The 19,469-nt window shown below is 41.1% G+C and overlaps 2 protein-coding genes across 5 annotated transcripts in view; both read right to left on the bottom strand.

Annotated features, from left to right (window-relative positions):
- Positions 1-19,469, bottom strand: part of LOC113429262 (uncharacterized) — a 77,485-nt gene that overhangs the window by 41,434 nt on the left and 16,582 nt on the right. The window lies entirely within an intron of this gene.
- Positions 5,628-19,469, bottom strand: part of LOC113430684 (uncharacterized) — a 38,903-nt gene continuing 25,061 nt past the window's right edge. Inside the window, exons 1-6 of one of the 4 annotated variants that reach the window (XM_087953613.1) lie at positions 13,899-14,264; positions 10,963-11,534; positions 10,584-10,698; positions 10,390-10,457; positions 9,381-9,510; positions 5,628-7,676 (exon numbers count right to left, since the gene is read on the bottom strand). In XM_087953613.1, coding sequence (XP_087809739.1) covers positions 5,857-7,676; positions 9,381-9,510; positions 10,390-10,457; positions 10,584-10,698; positions 10,963-11,379 — 2,550 coding nt within the window. In that variant the 5' untranslated portion in view covers positions 11,380-11,534; positions 13,899-14,264 and the 3' untranslated portion in view covers positions 5,628-5,856. Of the gene's footprint in view, positions 7,677-9,380; positions 9,511-10,389; positions 10,458-10,583; positions 10,699-10,962; positions 11,535-13,898; positions 14,265-19,469 lie in introns of those variants that run through there. The other 3 variants (XM_087953612.1, XM_087953614.1, XM_087953615.1) reach the window with 3 other exon arrangements.

The following is a 19,469-nucleotide window of genomic DNA, read 5'->3' as shown; positions in this document are numbered from 1 at the left end:
GACATTGACCACTCTGTTGCTGAAGTCGTATTTCCTGCAATCAAGTTTGGTGTGGTTAACCTTGAGTTTGTATCTATTGTGTGCTCTTGTATTGTTATGGTTCAAGCTGAAGTATTATTGACAGGTAGGACATTGCAATGTATGATTTTATATCAGACCGAAGGCGGGGTAGTTCTAGGTTTTCTAGGTCTAGAATTTCAAGTCTGGTGGCATAAGGTATTCTGCAACAAATAGAGGAGTGTAGAACTCTTCTTGTGAAATACTTCTGGACTTTCTCAACTGTGTTAATATCAGATATGTAATGTGGGTTCCAGACTGATGAGCTGTATTCGAGTATTGGTCTAGCTCAGGGGTCCCCAACCACCGGTCCACGGACCGGTACCGGTCCGCAGAACAACTCCTACCGGGCCGCTGGCTTGCTGGCGCCGCCATCTTTTTTTCATGAAGTGCTTCCGGTGAGCTTTTCCAGGTAGAAAGCTCACCGGAAGCACTTTTTCATCAAAAAGATGGCGCGCCCAGCTGATGCCGGACTGGCCATGGCGCCCAGCTGATGCCGGTACTGGGCCGCGCGGCCAAAAAGGTTGGGGATCACTGGTCTAGCTAATCTTTTGTATGCTTTAGTTAGTAGTGTGATATTACCAGAGAAAAAGCTATGTAAGATGCCTGCCCAATCTCTTTTTGAAAACATGCAGGGATGGAGCACCCATAATTTCTGGAGGCAAATTGTTCCACTAGTAGTTAATTCTTCTGTCAGGAAATTTCTCCTTATTTCTAGGCTGGATATCTCTTTGACAGATTTTCATCCATTTCTTCTAATCCTGTCATAGATTCTTTGGAGAACAGGTTGAATGCATCTTCTCTGTGACAGCCTCCTGATACATCATCCCTAGTCCTTCTCTTCATTAGACTAGTCCTGCCCAGTTCCTGCAATTTCTCTCCATTTGTGTTAGCCTAGTTCCCTGATCATCTTTACTGTTCTCCTCTGCACTCTTTCTAGAGTTTCAACATCTTTTTTGTATCATGGTGACCAAAAGTAGTTGCAGTGTTCCAAATGTAGTCTTAGCAGTGCAGTACAAAGTGGAACTATTTCTTTATGTGATCTTGATACTACCCCTCTAGGACTGCATTAGCTCTTTTAGCAGCTGCAGCACACTGCTGGCTCATATTTAAGTAATTGTGTACCAGGACTCTTAGATCTCTCTCACAGTTACTGCTGTTGAGCAAAATACCACTTATTATGTACTAGTGCAGTGGTTCCCAAAGTGGGCGGTACTGCCCCCTGGGGGGGTGGGATGCTTTAGGGGGGCATTAAGAGGCGGCAGGGAGGCGCTGGAGGTGAGCGGCAGGGCACAATTCAGGGTTGAGAAAAAATCCCACCGCTGCCGCATTCGAGGCAAGGCCCCGCAGGATCATCCCATTGACTTGCATGCTCTGGTGCAAGGAGCTCCGCCCCAAACATAGCGTTGGGAAAGGAGAACGCAGCATTGGGAAAGGAGAGCAAAGCCAAGAGTGGCTTTACTCTCCTTTTCAAACATCCCACCACTGTGTTTGGGGCGGTGGGCCGTCGCCCTGAACGCAGTGTTGGGAATAGGAGAGCAAAGCCAAGATTGGCTTTGCTGTCCTTTTCAAACATCCCGCTGCCGCCTATTTCCACCCCATTGTGCCCCTTGCACCAGAGGCACCTGCCCAAGCAAGTCCGAACAGAGCAGTGCACGAAGTCAATGGGGTGAGCCTGAGAGAGGGAGAGAGAAAAGAGAGAGAGAAGAGAAAGAGAAAAGGGGAAGAAAGAAAAAGGGACAAGGAAAGAGGGGGGGGAATGGAAGGAAGGGAAAGAAAAAGAAATAAAGAAGGAGGTAGGGAGGAGAAAGATAATGAGATAACTATTCTAGTCCAATCACCTGCTCCAGCAGGGTTAAAAGGGAGTGTGTGTGTGTGTGTTCTCCTTGTAATTTACCAGTACATTTTGGTTTTGCCTTCTTCAGAATTGGCACTGTCATACATTGGGAAAAAGTAATTTTTAGGGTGGAGATCTGGTCCAATGGATCCTGTTTAAAGCCTCAACAAAGTGTGAAAGCTTCCTGATAGTCTTGGGCATGTTTTGTCCACAAAACCTTTAATTAATAGAAGCCAAAGATGTTTCAATGTGCTGGCAAAGATGCTGGCAAAGATGTTTCAGTGTGGAAAAGGGCCTCTAAACCTGGCCTCATTTCAATCTGATGCATCATCTCTCTCTCTCTCCCTCTCTCCCCCTCCATCCCTCCATGCCCCCCTTTCTTTGTCCCTTTTTCTTTCTTTCCCTTTTTCTTCCTTTTCTTCCTTCTCTCTCTTTCTTTTCTCTCTCTCTCTTTCCCTCTCAGGCTCACCCCATTGATTTGGTGCACCACTCCGCTCAGACTTGCTTGGGCACGTCCCTCCAGTGCAGCGGGCTCAATGGGGTGGATCTGTGGGGCCGGCACCTAGAACGCGGCAGTGTCAGCGTATTTGAAAAGTAGAGCAAAGCCAGAGGTCGGTAATTTTTGCTGTAAAGAATCACAAAAGCTTCTGGGTTGTGCACAAGAAGGGACACACATGTCAATGCAATTCAGCAACATAAAATAAATACAAATAAAACAAATCAACAAGAATCAGCAAAGCATCTCTGATTAGATTTTATTCACTACTAGAATCTAATCAGAGATGCTTTGCCGATTCTAGTCCAATGACCTGCTCCAGCATGGTTGGAAGGGAGTGTGTGTGTGTGTGTGTGCATGGCTGTCAAAACTCCAAAAACAGGTCAAGTAGTTCTGGGGAGGCCAGTCATAAATTAGAACACTTGCTAAGCAACTGGCCATTAAGTGAGGACCACTTGTATTTGGTTTGCCAGTCACCAAACCACGCTCACCCAGTCACGTGACCAGCAAACCACACCCTCAAATTAGGCCACGCCCACAGAAATTTGAATCCTGCCCCTGGGTGGGGGGCAGTGAGGAAGAGTTTGTAGCACCAAGGGGGCGGTGGACTGAAAAAGTTTGGGAACCATTGCTCTAATAGTTTACTGGTTTTCAGTCCATTTACCATATTTTCAGAAATTACCTTGTTTTCCTTTTTATTACACATATTGCAATTACATACTTTATATAAGGTTGTTAAGCCTGGATTCCCCAACGTTATGTTAAGGAAAACAAACTAAACAGAACGTGCAGCGAAGTCAGATAGGAAGACAGGTAAATGTGTGAGATAAGTTTTCTAGTTAACACGCAGTAAAAATACAGATACGCTTGTGCTATCAAAAATATAGTTTATTCCATTTAAGAATTATAGCATAGTCATATAAACGGTCCATTAGTCATATATCAATTTCAGTCAAGTCTTGTCGGGGATACTCTATTTGCAAAGTCCGTGTTGAATAGCCAATGTCAGTTCACTTACAATAAATCAGTCCAATCTTTATTTTCTCTCCGTTGAGAAAAATTAACACTCCTTCCTCTCTCCCCTCTCCAGAAAGAACGCAGTCATCAATCCATCCAGTAATTAGGGATCTTCAAGCCAGAGAGAGAGAGAGCTGCATTTGCCTCGCTTCATATATAGTGCTTTTACAACCACACCCTTAATTACATTCTTGCAGTTAAAGTTACACACACTTTAACTAACAAACCATGATACTATATTTATTATTTTTACCCAAACCAGTTAGGGTAAACAATGTTATCCCTAACAAAGGTTTTAAATCTATACCAGTAGACAACGCAACAGTTTTCTTGATCATTTTGAAATTTATATGTCCTATACGTCTATGGAGTAGATGAATACATTTATCATGAGGCTTCTTATTCTCATAAACTGAGTTAACATTATTTGATGGATCATCATTTATAATAAACAAACCATTTTCCAATCTTGCAGTAATAATTTTACCTTGTTTGTCTATTAAACATGTATCTCCCTTAAATGTTACTAGAAATCCTGCTTTTTCCATTTCTCTTACAGATAGCAAATTAAACTTCATTCCAGGTACATATAACATTGGTAAACTTTCATTTATACATGAACAATATGCAGTACCTTCTCCATATGCTTTCATTTTCCATCCATTAGCTAATGATATATGCTGTACACTCTTTCTCATGTTAACAAATCTCTCTTTACTTTTAGTTATACACTGCGATGCTCTACTATCAACTACCCATATATCATGGTTTACATTTGTAGTTATATTTGATATTGCTAAATTAACATTCTTATGAACTCTCTGTATATTTTTCTGTTTCTTACCCTTTTTACAGTATCTGGCTATATGTCTTTTAGCCCCACAAGAGAAACATTTCCTAACAATATAGGCAGTTGAAGACAGTTTTTCTTCCTGTGGTTGTCTTTCTCTCAGTTGAATTCTATCTTGCCTTCTTCTTGACTCTTCTAACAGTCTTCCAGTTATGCCAGTCAGTATAATTTCATCTCTGTTTAAAACTTCCAGTGAAGACACATAATCATCATAAGTTTCATCCAAAGAAGAAAGAATAATATAAAACTGTTGCAACTCAGAAAAAAAATCAGTTCTTTTTCTTGTAGCTCCTGAAAAGTCCTTTTCATAAACTCCAAATGAGCTAACATATCGCCACCTTTTATGACGAGCTCGAAACAGTTTACGTGTAAGGTATATGTGTGCACTCACAGTATCTCGAACATAAATCTTCTTCAGAATGCCCCAACATCTAGCAGCAGATTCTTGACTGCGAATATGGACTAGCTGCGGATCACTCAGTGTCAGTCCAATTATACTAAGAGCCTTTTCATTATCCCAGTTAAATTCATCTATTTTCTTTTTATCTTCATCATTCGATGAATCCAAAGTTGTTACATCCGGTGGATTATTCACTACAGTCCAGTTTTTTTTTTAATTTACGCAGAAATAGGCTGCACTTCATAGACCAGGAAACATAATTTGTTCCATTCAACTGGGTTATCAGGGATAGAGTGGTTGACTGTTCTTGTGCCACTGTAACAATAAACCACAAATAGCTGTCTGAATATGAAACTGTATATTCACACTGGTTCTCAAGATCTCACTGGGCTCATAACCAATGTTAGGATATGTGCAGAGTAACCCTTGTATAAAAAGGATATGCACATGGAAAACAGTTTATGAGAACAGTTATGAAGAAATATACAGCCACACAGAGTTGACCAAATTGTATTAATGTTTACTTGAAGTAGCACAGTCCAATAAACAGTCCATGTCATACATGTTTTTAACAATCCAGAGATATCCAGTTATAAAGTCTTCTTACCAGTTCCATGTCTTTTACAGCAGACAAATATCAAACCATAATACAACAAATAACCTTCGATATCAACAGAATATCAAAATAAACAGGGTTAGTCAGTATTGGTCCATAGTTCAGTCAGTATCAGTATCAAGAGAGATCATCAGTGAAAAAGAAAAAAAGAAAAAAAGAAAGAGAATTAAACCATGATCTATAGCTCCCTCTTATGGCAACTTGTAGCATAATTAACCAGCCAGAACACAGCATAATACATAATTTAAATCCTTTTAGGTGTGATCAAGTGGGAAGAACAAATGGGGAGTGGAATCTCACTTTTGAAAAGTAAATAAATCATACTTAAATATAGATGCCATCAATAATCAAGGTCATAATTAAAATGGCACTTGCCCATTGTTTTTATTTTCATTATGAAATTCATATTCCTTGGTCAGACAATAGGAAGGATCAAGCTAAGAAAAAGCTCAGCCTCTGTAAATACGAAAATTCATAAATGTAACTAACTTTCTAGAATTAACATACCTTCCAACCCAAGCTTATCTCTGTATGGAAAATTAGGTCATTTCTCCTCCTAAAGCTTTCTCCAAAGTCCATGCATCTATCTTGGCTTCTCCCCTATGTGGATCCTTAGATGGCCAGTAAGGGCACCTGTCTGACTAAAAGTCTTTCCACACTGTGTGCATTTATATGGCTTCTCTCCTGTGTGGATTCTTTTATGGCAAGTAAGGGCACCGCTCTGACTAAAAGCCTTTCCACACTGTGTGCATTTATACGGTTTCTCCCCCGTGTGGATTCTTTGATGATATGTAAGAGAACGGTTCAAAGTGAAGCCCTTTCCACACTCTGTGCATTTATATGGTTTCTCTCCTGTGTGGATTCTTTTATGGCAAGTAAGGGTACCGCTCTGACTAAAAGTCTTTCCACACTGTGTGCATTTATATGGTTTCTCGCCCGAGTGGATTCTTTGATGATATGTAAGAGAACGATTTAAAGTGAAGCCCTTTCCACACTCTGTGCATTTATATGGTTTCTCCCCTGTGTGGATCCTTCTATGGGAAATAAGAGAATAGTTTACACTAAAGCCTTTTCCACATTCCATGCATTTATATGGTTTCTCCCCAGTGTGGATCCTTCTGTGGCAAGTAAGTTGATGGCTGTGACTGAAAGACTTTGCACACTCCATGCATTTATATGGTTTCTCCCCGGTGTGGATCCTTTGATGATTTGTAAGAGACTGGTTTAAAGTAAAGCCCTTTCCACACTCCATGCATTTATATGGTTTCTCCCCCGTGTGGATCCTTTGATGGGAAGTAAGGGTACTGCTGTGACTAAAAGTCTTGCCACACTGTGTACATTTATATGGTTTCTCTCCCGTGTGGATCCTTTGATGGGAAGTAAGATTACTGGATTTGCTGAAGCTCTTCCCACATTCCAAGCATTTATATGGTTTCTCCCCCGTGTGGATCCTTTGATGGGAAGTAAGGTTACTGCTCTGACTAAAAGTCTTTCCACAGTGTGTGCATTTATATGGCTTCTCTCCTGTGTGGATCCTTTTATGCCTAGTCAGTTTACTGTGTGTACAGAAGCCCTTTCCACACTCCATGCATTTGTATGGTTTATCCCCTGTGTGGATTGTTTTATGTTTCACAAGAGACCCATTATCTCGAAAGCCTTTTCCACACTCCTTACATTTATATGGTTTCTCCCCTGTGTGGATTCTTTTATGGGCAGTAAGATTGCTTTTGCGTATAAAGGTCTTTCCACATTCCATGCATTTATATGGCTTCTCTCCTGTGTGGATCCTTTCATGGGATGTAAGATTACGCTCTTTGTTGAAGCCCTTTCCACACTCTATGCATTTATATGGTGCATCACCTGTGTGAATTATCTTATGTCTCATCAGGGATGCAACTTTATGGAATCCCATTCCACAGTCCATGCATTTATATGGTTTCTCCTTCTGGTTCCTTTTCTCAGCAGTAAAAGTCTTCCTTTCACAGAAGCTCCTTCCATTCTCTATGCCTTTCTCCAGATTCTCCACGAAGGGAACACTTTTATGCCATAATAGAGACCCATTTTCCTGAGAAAATGGAAAATCCCAATTGTAGTTTTTTCCATTGTCTTTGCATGTATTATCTTTTCCTTTAGATGTGGAGGGACAATGTTCTTTGATCTCTAATGTGTCTTTGGATAATTTTATAACTTTCCTAATATATTTTTTCTGTATTTTTCCCCCTTCGTCAAGAAATTCCTCCATGTGAGCTTCAATGGAAGATGAGCTTTCCTTATTCCAAATATTTGAGGGGTTTCTCTCCTGCTTTTGGAATTCCGTTTCAATTGCAGGTTTCTCCATTACGTCTCCATGTGTGAACCCTTGGAATGATTCCCTTGGCTCTTTATGGTCCTGCTCATTATCACCTTCAAGGGGAAAGAGAAATAAATATGAGAGCAAGGTTAAAGAAAAGGACCAGTCGGAAGTCATCATTATCGCCTTCTGAAACTTTGCAAATTCTAAGATTACATGTTTGATTGTTTACAATGGTATAAATGATAATTCCCACATTAATAAAGCATAATTAAGGACAGCAAACATTCTTGTTTATCCATACATATTCAAATCTCAACAAGAGTCAGCTCTGAGTTGAAGAAAAATCAAAGGAAACATCTGAAGGTGTATTAGGAGAAAACCTAACATGTATTGCCAATTCCAACAGAGACTTGCGAGAACTAAATTCCCTTTGAAACTTATCTTTTTCTTCTCACACAAAATATGTTCCCTTTGCATTTTGTGTTTTCCTTGACCAAAATCGCATAATTGAAAGGTGGGGGGGAAACCTAGTATTCTTTATTTACTTTAAATTGCATGTTTGTAATGCAAAACTGGCCCCATTTCATCTCTAATTCCAAGGTGCAGGAGAGAAATCAAATAGAAGTAGTTAACCCACATATCTGAACACCAGGCTGTCATAGCATTTTGACTTTTGTACTACTTCACAGTGCTTTACAGTCCCCTCTAAGTTGTTTATAGAATCAGTCTACTGCCCCCAACAATCTGGGTCCTCATTTTACCAACCTCAGAAAGAGGGAAGGCTGACTCAACCTTGAGCCAGTGAGACTTGACCTGCCAAAGTGCAGGCAGCCGGCAGGCAACTGAAGTAGCCTGCAGAACTGCATTCTAACTACTGTGCCATCATGGCTTCACAGGACTGATATAGAATTATCTGAGCCAAAAGGGCTGAAACCTGTGATGGAGTTTAGCATTTATTTATTTGATTTGTTAATCGCTTACAAGATAATAAGTATAAGCATAAACATAGTTATGAATACATGAAATGGATACATATAAGAAAAATAAAAAGAAACAATAAGACAGAGACGGTAGGCACATTGGTGCGCTTATGCATGCTCCCTACAGACCTCTTAGGAAAGGGGTGAGGTCAATAGTAGATAGTCTAAGGTTAAAGTTTTTGGGGTTTGGGGAAGAAATCACAGAGTCAGTAGAGTATTCCAGACATTGACCACTCTGTTGCTAAAGTCGTATTTCCTGAAATCAACTTTTGTGCAGTTTACCTTGAGTTTGTATCTATTGTGTGTTCTTGTATTGTTATGGTTGAAGCTGAAGTATTCATTGACAGGTAGGACATTGCAATGTATGATTTTATATACTGTACTTAGGTTGGACCGAAAGCAGCGTAGTTCTAGGTTTTCTAGGTCTAGAATATCAAGTCTGGTGGCATAAGGTATTCTGCAATGAGTAGAGGAGTGGAGAACTCTTCTTGTGAAATATTTCTGGACTTTCTCAACTGTGTTAATATCAGATACATAATGTGGGTTCCAGAACATTACATATGTAATGTTATGTAAATCCATTGCATAAAGCCAAGGAATTACTTTGTCACGGACACGTTTAAACAGAAATAGAAAATACATCAGATGCGAAATGGCATCAGAGAATGCCAGAGATTTATTTCCTTCATAGGAGCAGGAGAATGGCGTATTTCTACCTGCTTCCTCTCCTAAGATAACATCTATTTGAGATTTTCTAAAATAAGAAACAGCCAGTGGTATCCAACTACAAAATGTCTTCCTGAACTCTCTGACGGGAGAGTAGGAAACCCTTACCAAGAGAGGCCACATTGTTGTAATTTTCCAGCATGACTTCCCAATGCAGAGCTTTCTGGTCAGGATCCAGCTGAGACCATTCCTCATTGGAGAAATACACAGCCACATCCTCGAAGGAGACAAGGACCTCCTGACAGGGAAAGAGAGTACACAGAAGGTCCAGGAGGAATTGTGAAAAAAAACCCAGTTCTATTGTTTATAAATTCCCAAAGCAACTTTATGTAACAAAGGTAAATGGCTATGCTTGCTACGATTCCAAGGTTTACATGAGAAAACAGGCAGAGCCAAAAGCCTTTAATTGAAACAATAGTTTGGAAAGGTTTTATCAATTTTACTGATTTTACAGGACTTTCAGTGAAGTTAATAGCAGTTTGCTTTTGGATCGATTGAGCTACCATCATCCATCCATTCACCTACTCACCCTCCAGCAACCATCAAAGATGTCTGGAATCAATTGATATTTTGGGGTTCCAAAACTCCACCTATCAGTGACTCCAAGCCTTCCTGTGTTTGTGGAAGGAAACATTTAACAAAGCGGAAGAAATTTTCCAAGATTTTTTTTAGCTTTTGCGAAACTGGACTGTTTGGCATCCAAATTCAGGCATAAATCAAGGTGTTAGAATTTATTTGCAAGCTAAAAGTGCCTTGATTAAAAAGCTTTTTTTAAAAAAATGGTAATTGTCAGTGTGAATATTTAGACAGTTTTCAGCATCCTTGCGCAAATCTATGTCAAAGAGCTACAAAAAAATAGACACCCTGAAGGATTATTTGAAAAGTGAGTAATTTGCATAAGTACAATTATAATAATAATTGGAAACAATTAGCAGTTATTTAAAGTCATGGTCTTTAAAAAAGATTTCCTAAAAAGAACCTACTTCAACTTTTAATCTTGTTCAGGAACACAAAAATAAGCCAACCCAAACAAGAAGGAAAAATGGAAGGAGATTGTTTATGTACATCAGCTTAACTTTCTGGAGCATCCAAATATAATAAATTAATTTCCTCTTACTTGAATTGGAGTTTCAACCATGGTTTCAGTTCCACCATCAGGAACTGTGAAGTTCCTACTATTCTTCCCTGTGAGGGAGACAGAATTTAAACTGCATAATTCATAATGTAGGAGGTGGTGTTCTATAGAAGAGAAGACTTACAGAAGATGAGACAGCTGAGACGTCTCTGCAGAATAGGAGAGCCTTGTATTACCTTTGGTTGTGTCTTGATTTAGATCATCCTGAGAGATCCTCCTGAAAAACATTTCTGGAGATGAACTTGATGGATGCCTCCATCTCTTCGGATCTCTGATCTCCATTGTGAAGGACTTGAAAAAGTAGGCAGGAAACAAGAAGAATAAATTGACCATACTCATTAAAAACTGGATTCTTCTTCTAGAGCCCCAGAAATGCATCAGTGAGGTTGCAAAGAAGGAAAGGAATGACTATCCAAAATAACAGAAGAATTTCCTACAGGAATTATTTCTACCTGTAATGAATGCCAAAGAATTCTGGTAGGCAAATTTTAAGAGTTCAAAAATACTGTTTGTTATATTTAACCAGTCCTGAGCTCCCAAATGAAGGTCTCTCACCTGTAACTCAACCTGCTCCTTCTTCTCCTCCGCCTGGCTCAGGAGGAAGCCTTCCACCAGGGCCACCGCCTGGGAGCTAGTCTCTGCTCCACACTCCCGCACCCAGCTCTCCATCTCCAGGGGCAGAAGCGCCAGGAACTGCTCCAAAACAACCAGGTCCAGCATCTGCGCTTTTGTGTGCTTTTCTGGTCTCAACCATCGACTACAAAAGGAATGGAGTCGGCTGCAAAGTCCTCGGGGACCTTCATCCTCCTTGTATTGGAAGCTCCTGAACTTCCAGGGCTGAACTTCTGAAAGGTTGGATTTCTCCTTCGGGATCTTCTGCCCAGTTCTTGCCCAGATCTCCCCACAGTTCCCAAGCTGGACACCAGAAGGGCCTTTTCCAATTTCCTCGCTTGCTAAAGATTGGCTTTTCATTTTTTTTTCTGTCCTGTAGTGCAACTCCAAATGGATCCAGGGAATCTTGTGGATCTCCAAACACCTTTCTATTCATAGTACCATTCCTGTAGTTGTCTCTATCCAATTTTTTTCCTCCAGCAGAGGGAGATACAAATGGCTTCCAATTTCTGTATCTAAGATTAATTAGAAAGTGGTGGATTTAATCCCCAAATAAAACATATCATTCTAATGGAAAGGTACGTTTTTCTGAGCTCCATCACAGTGACATTGGAGCACTTAATCCCTGTGCATGAATGTGTATTTGTACAACTGTTTGTACAGTTTTGGAAAAACTGTTACACACAAAATCTACCCGCGCCTTCTATAATTTTGTAAATACCAAACTTAAAGACTCAAAAACCATGCCATCCCTAGAAGGTCCTAACAGGAAAGACTATAACGATGAAGCTGCTAAGGCCAATATTTTCAACGCGTTCTTCAGTTCAGACTTTGTCAGGAACAATGGCTCATGCCCCACATTTCCTAATCGTACCACAATTAATTGCAATTATCTGCTACATGTTGATTTTACAGAAGATAACGTGAAAAGGCACTACGCAAACTAAAACCATCTCTATCTACTGCCCCTGATGGATTATGTGCCTTTTTCTTTAAAAAGCTTTCCACTGCCATAGCCAAACCACAGTCTACAAGATATCTTTTAGAATCAGCTCCTTGCCCGACCTATGGTCATTAGCCACAGTTATTCCTATCTTCAAAAAGGGAGACCCCAGCCTAGTTGAAAATTACAGACCAATCTCATTATGTTGTGTCATCTGCAAAGTCATGGAATCCATCATACACCAATCCATTACCCTTCACTTAGAGACAAACAACTTACTCTCTAACAAACAGTTTGGCTTTAGAAAAAATTTGTCCTGCAATCTAACAACTCCTACGCTGCAGAAACATTTGGACTACACAACTCGACCAGGGTAAAGCGATAGATGCAATTTACATAGGCTTCTGCAAAGCCTTTGATTCAGTGGTACACGACAAACTAGTTAAAACTATGCTCTTAAGGCATTTCTGGATTACTGCCCAAATAGATAGCTGCATTCCCATCTAACAGGCAACAAGTAGTCAAAATAATGAGTGCCCTATCAAACACTGCACCAGTTAACAGCGGTGTCCCCCAAGAAGTGTTCTAGGACCAACTCTCTTTCTAATTCACGTAAATGATCTTTTCAATCATATTATAAGCAACTGCGTCCTCTTCGCTGATGACGTACAACAATTTAACACCACTGACAATACTGCTACCCTACAAAGCGACCTTGACTATGTGTCAGAATGGTCGAACAATTGGCAACTTCAAATCTCAACCAACAAATGCTCTGTCGTATGCATTGGCAACAAAAATCAGAACACTAAATACAAACTGGGCTGATACAACTTCATAGACTCTGTCAAGGACCTAGGAGTATTCATTTCAAAAGATCTAAGCCCCAGAGCTCACTGTAACAGGATTGACAAAAAGACATTAAGAGTTGTTAATCTAATTTTGCGAAGCTTCTTCTCCGGGAACATTGAACTGCAAACTAGCGCATACAAAACTTTCGCCAGACCAGTTCTCAAATACAGTTCATCTGCCTGGAATCCACATTAGATAATGGACATTAACACAATTGAGCGAGTCCAGAGGTATTTCACGAGAAGAGTACTCCACTCCTCTACTCACAATAGAATACCTTATGCCAGCAGGCTTGGAATATTCGAACTAGACAACTTAGAACTATTCCACCTATGCTCTGACCTAAGCTTAGTACAAAAAATTGTCTGCTACAACATCCTTCCTGTCAATGACTACTTCAGCTCAGCTGCAATAATACACGGGCAAACAATACATACAAACTCAAAGTAAACCACTCCAAACTCGATTGCAGAAAATACGACTTCAGCAACAGAATGGTCAATGCCTGGAACTCACTACCTGACTCTGTTGTTATATCCTCAACCCCCCCTAAAGTTTAACCTTAAACTGTGTACTGTGGATCTCTCACCTCATTCCTAAGAGGTCTGTGAGTGGGTGTGCATAAGCACCACCAGTGTGCCTACTGTCCCTGTCCTACTGTTCCCATTTATTTGTACTCATTATCTATACACTTATATACCTGTTTATACTTATATGTTTATGTTATGTTCATACTTATACTTGTTTTCTCATGCATGCTTGACAAACAAACAAAATAAAATAAAATAAACAAATAAACTTTGGGATTGGTCTCTATCATGGACTCGGATCACTGAATAAATGCATTTTTGATCATTTTCAGTTGCTTTTTTCTCAGAAAGTAGGGCTTGCTTTATAAAAACCCAAATCTGCTTTACTTGCAAGGGGGTTTACACAAACTCTAACAGATGAACAAACCATAAAAGCTCACTTTTTAAAAAAAGGAAATGCCCAAAAGTGACTTGCTTTGGATGTTCCCTTTCTTCAGGGTTTCCTTTTTTAAGAGCCAAATCACAGAACTGCACAGGCAGATTCCCAAACATACCCCAAACACAAAGAGGCTAAGCAACTGTTCACATGAGACACCGAGGTTGATGAGGTCCTGGTTCACTCACCCTCCTAAGAGAAATTGAACAGCTGAGGATGCAACCCTATTTTAGCGTCCTCCAGCACAGAAGGAGAAGGCGGGCACAATGTCCTGTAGTTCCTCCCTTGCAACCATGTCCTTCTTTCCTGCTCCAGACTTGCCCTCCAAGCTCTCCCCATCTCCCACCTCGGAGCTCTGTCCAGGCTATGAGGGGGTGAAGGATTCCCCCAGGACCCTTCCTCCTCTCTGGGAATCTGTTCCCGGGGCAACGCGGCTCGTGCTGAGCACCGCTTCCAGCACCCGTTTAAACCTCTTGCGGTGCTCAAAGGGTGCAAAGGGGACAGAGTGCTGGGTCCTAGACAGAACGCAGTAATGTCACTTCCCTCCCATTCTCCTATGGTAATTCACCCCTGGCGTTCGCCCTACAGTGGCCGAATGGTGAATCGCACGTGTTCTGTTCTTTTTCTGAGGGACTCATCTGGCGAATTCTTTTTTTTTTTTTTTGTAAATTTTATTTGAGTTTTCACAAAGAGAAAAAAAATACAAATAAAACATCTTTTTTCCAGGGTGGAGCAGGCGATTGGACTAGATGATCTCCATGATCCCTTCCAGCCCTAGATTGCTGTGCTGTTTCAGAGTCTTCTGAAGCCAGGGTTTGAATCCTTCCTTCCTCTCCTTTTTTTTCTCCCTCCCTCCCTCCATGTATCTATCCATCTATATTTTTCATTCACATTCTCATTCCTCCCTCCCTTTTTCTTTCTTTGTCCCTTCCTTCCATCTCTCCCTTTCTTTGTCTCTCCCTTTTTTCCTTTCGCTTCCTTTCTCTTTTTCCTTCTTTCTCTTTCTTTCTTCTCTCTTTCTCTCCCCCCCCTCTCTATGGGTCTCTCTCTCCCCTCTGTATCTGTGTGTGTGTGTGTGTGTGTGTGTGTGTGTCTCGAGCGACTGCCAAAGTACAGCAAAACTGGGCGTGGGGCGGGCAGCTGTGGCTGGCAATAGTTGTATAGCCAGTCTGGATTCCAAAACAAAGAAATGAAAGTAGCGAAGAGCACCAAGGAAGGAGAACTTGCTGGCTTGGCCCAGCCGCGGATTTGAGGGAGGGGGAGGGAGGGAGAGAGAGAGAGAGAGAGAGAGAGAAAACAGACACACAGAGTTGGAGAGTTGCGTTTGTGTGTGCGCTTTACCTTTTAAAATTCTTGATTTTCTTTATCTTTTAAAAATCCTGGTAATGTCCTTTATTTATGCCCTCTTTAAAAGATTCAAAGCATGTTTTGAAGGTGAGGCATGTGGTGAATAACACAATTATCCCAAAGAGGAAAAAAAAAGAACATTGGTTTGTTGAGGCTCAATGACGGCAAGAAACAGTATCCAGGAGCTTGAAGACTTAATTTCATGCAGCTTTTGCATGGATGAAATTTCTGCTCCTGTTGCGTGGGAGATTGGTTGGGGCTGTGGAAACTGGAAGGGAGCATGTTGCTTCTGGAATACTTACAGGAGTATAGTTTTCTCTTTCTTTCTCCCTCCCTCTCTGTTTCTCATCTCTCTCCTCCACGGCAAGAGCAGCAGCGTCAGTCAGTGTCTCGGGAGAAAAGTGTCCCCCCCCTCCCCATATTCCTCCCTTGAGTAGCCTCACGCAGCACCAAACTTAGCACCAAATTTAGCGCGCTTCACAAATGAGGAGGCGCCATTTGTGAAGCGCGCTAAATTTAAAGGTGCTACACAGCGCGTTTCCCTCCCCCATATTTCCCTTGCCGTGAGCAGGCTCGCGCTGCGCAGCACCTTTAAACTTAACGTATGTTACAAATGAGAAGGGGATTCCAGCCCCCCCCCCCATTTTCCTCGCTGCAAGCAGCCTTGCGCTGCGCAGCACCTTTAAACTTCCCGCATTTTACAAATGAGAAGGGGATTCCAACTACATTTATGAAGCGTGGCTCCCCCCCCCCCATTTTCCTCGCTGCAAGCAGCCTTCCCAGCCTCACTTCCCCAAGGGGGAAGCATAGCAGGGGGAGGAAAGGCAAGCTGTTGAGCCCCTGCCCAGGGCTTGCCATACCTGGGGGGAGGGATGAAGCAGCAGCAAGACTGCAATGGCGATGGGGGCAATGGTACTCAAAGGAACGCAATGGCAGCGATTCTGGCGGCGGCGGGGCTTCCAGGACCAGCTCCCCACCCCGCCATCCATCAGCTGTTTGTGTGGGCAAGGAGGGGTGGGGCCGACGGGGAGGGGCGGGGCCAGCCAGGGATGCCGGTTCTCCGAACTGTGCAGAATCATAACATCCGGTTCTATAGAACTGGTCAGAACCGGTAGAATCCCACCCCTGCTTTCGTCTATGGGGTGGGTTTGGGTTTGAGTCTGGTGAGGGAGATTGGGTGGCGTCATGTGTTGTTTTGGGTCTGGTGTTGGTTTTCCTGGCTGGGACTCATTTATTGCTAAGGGCTAGTTTCCAGATGTCTGGTAGGCGGGAGGTATCATCCCGTTTATTCACGTTATGGGGTGTTTCTCTATTTCGATGGCTTCCTGATTACTCTCTTGTTGAAGTGTTCAGTATTGGAGATTAATTTGGTTCCCTTAAAATTAATTTCATGTCCTGTGGCTTTAAGGTGCTGGAAAAGGGAGGAAATATTTTCTTCTTTTCTGACTGCGTTCTTGTATTCTGTGATGCGTGCATTTATTCTCCTATAGGTTTGTCCAATGTATGTGGCTGGGCAATAGTTGCATGGTATTCTAGCTTGGTTTTCTAGCTGAATCTTGTCTTTGGGGTTTCTTAGGATGTTGGCTATTTTTTGGTCAGTGCCAAAGGCTGTCCTGATATTGTGCCTGTGGAGAATTTTGCTGATTTTATCTGTGGTGCCTCTGATGTACGGGAGGAGGGCGATACCGTTGTCCTGTTTTGTGTCTCGGTTTCTGGGGGTGTCTCCTTTAGGATTAGGTTGGTAATTGTGTTTCTTTGGAATCCATTGGAAATTAATACTGTTAGTGAGGGTGTGTAATTCTGTTCTCAGGTGGTCTTTGTCAGCTAGGCGTTTGGTTCTGGAGATGAGGGTCTTGGCTACGGAGTCGATCTGTGCAGGGTAGTGATGGGATTGTGCGTTTAAGTAGCAGTTGGTGTGTGTTTTCTTCTGGTGGATGGTGTGTCCTAGGGAGCCATTGGGTTTTTGTAAATTAGGACGTCCAGGAAGGGAAGTTGGTTGTTGGCTTCTGTTTCCATGGTGAATTGAATTTTGGGGTGTAGGCTGTTGAGGTGTGTGAGGAAGTTGTCCAGTTTTTCTTCCCGTGTGGCCAAATTACTGAAAGTGTCATCTACATATCTAAGCCAGAGTTTGGGTTTGTGTTTAGATTTGTCTAGCATTGGTTTCAAAGTGTTCCATGTATAGGTTAGTGATGATGGGTGAGAGGGGTGATCCCATAGGTGCTCCTTCTATCTGTTTGTATCTTTGTCCATTGTGGATGAAGTATGTGTTGGTTAGGCAGTGGTTGGTCAGATCTAGGATGTGCTTAGGGGGGTTGTATTTGTTTTGGATGGCTGTCAAGGCTTCTTTAGTGGGTACTTGGGTGAAGAGGGATATGACATCGAAGCTCATGAATAGGTCGCTGGGTTGTAGGTTTTGTTTTTTATATTGTTTCTATGAAGTGGAAAGAGTTTTGTATGTGTGAAGTGATGGATTCTGTGTAGGGCTGGAGTTGTTTGGCAAGAAATTTGGCAAGATTCTGTAGAGAATCTTGAAGAGATCCAGCAAAGAATCATCCCCAGAGAAAATCATCCAGATGCCCTAAACTCTATGGCCTCCCAAGATACACAAAGAAGGAACACCACTCAGACCCATAGTCAGCTCCATAGGCTCACCTCTACAGAATCTTGCCAAATTTCTCGCCAAACAACTCCAGCCCTACACAGAATCTGTTGCCAAGATACTCTCAATCTTACACGGGAAAAGACCCGAACACACCAAGAGCTGCATACCTGTACCCATGAAAATCTACGAAAACATATATATACATATACATATACATGTCAGATTCCACATTACATTTCCTCAATCACCTTATAAATCATCTATACATTACAAAAATATTAGTCTAATCAATTAATTATAGCAACTGATATTAATCTTTCCATAATAGTTCTCATTTCATCATCTTTCCCCTCTTCTTATACATTGTCAACCATCAATATATATTTTTATTATAAATTCCCAATTCCATATTTATTCCATTAAATTCCATGTCTAGTATAGCAATAATTTTTAATAACAGGAAAGAGAGAGAAAAAATAAACTAAAAAGAAAAAAATTACATCAGTTACATACTTATCTATTTTCGGTACTTATTCATATATATCACAACTTATTACCTTGCAGAATCTCCTTCCTATCCTCTTTTTTTTCACCCATTGTCTCTCACTCTTTTAACAATATAATTTCTTTTCATTGTTTGCTTCCTGTTTCTCTTTATTTTCTGGTCCTTCCTTTTAATTCCCTTTTCCCCCATTCTTATTCCTCTCCATTTCTCATTCCAATTATTAACTTTTTCTCCCTCCCTCTTTTGGTTTTTCTTTTGAACTTCCCTTTTTAGCCTTTCCCCTCTCCTTTTTTCCATTTTCTGAACTATTTTCCCTTTTATTATCACATCAGACCACACATTTTTAATTTTAATTCCTTTCCCCTCCTGCTTAAATAATTGTTGATCCCTTTGTTCTTCAAGGCTGGCTTCTTCGTTAAAATCCTCCCCCTCTGGTTTACTTTGTTCTTCTACAAGCTGGGTCGCCATTTCTAATTTCTGTAATATATAATTACACATTTCAAATCTAATTTTCATCATTTCCCTTATATCTTGCAAATCGGATCTCATTTCAACAAATAGTTCCTCCATTGTATCTTCTCCTCTTTTCCTTTCCTCTTCCCTAATTGACGTATTCAGTCCCAAAGTCTTATTATTTCAGCCAGTGTCTTTTAAGTTTATTTGTAACAATCAACGTCCTTAAGTCTTTATTCCAAATCTTCAAGTAGCCCTTTTCCCAACTGTTTCCCACAATCACCAGGTGGTTCTATGTCAATATTTTCAAGTGTCTTTTCCCCTTTGTAGTATTCTAATGTCACTTTCTAGGTTTTTATTTTTTTATAATGGAGTTTCTTTTACTTTCTTTTAAGTTCCAAAGTCCAATTTCTTAGAAAGACCACCACTTTTTTAAAAAAAAGTCACTGAAGTTTTTCCTGTACCATCAGGTGGCACTCTTGAGTCTTTTCCACAGTCCACTCCTTCCTTAACTGTAACTTTGTTAAATTTATTTTTATTTATTTATTTATTTGATTTGCCAATTGTTTACAAGATAATAAGTATAAGCGTATACATAGTTGTGAATACATGAAATGGGTACATATAAGAAAAATAAAAGAATAAGAATAAGAGAAACAATAGGACAGGGACGGTAGGCACGTTGGTGCGCTTTATGCACGCCCCTACAGACCTCTTAGGAAGGGGGTGAGGTCAATAGTAGACAGTCTAAGGTAAAAGTTTTTGGGGTTTGGGGAAGAGAC

Source organism: Notechis scutatus, chromosome 2 (genome assembly GCF_049901735.1).
Source record: "Notechis scutatus isolate UNSWTSFEM ecotype Mainland chromosome 2, rNotScu1.2, whole genome shotgun sequence".
Lineage (NCBI taxonomy): Eukaryota > Metazoa > Chordata > Lepidosauria > Squamata > Elapidae > Notechis > Notechis scutatus.
The sequence above is the reverse complement of the archived record's forward strand: the minus strand, read 5'-3'. Positions and strand labels throughout refer to the sequence as shown.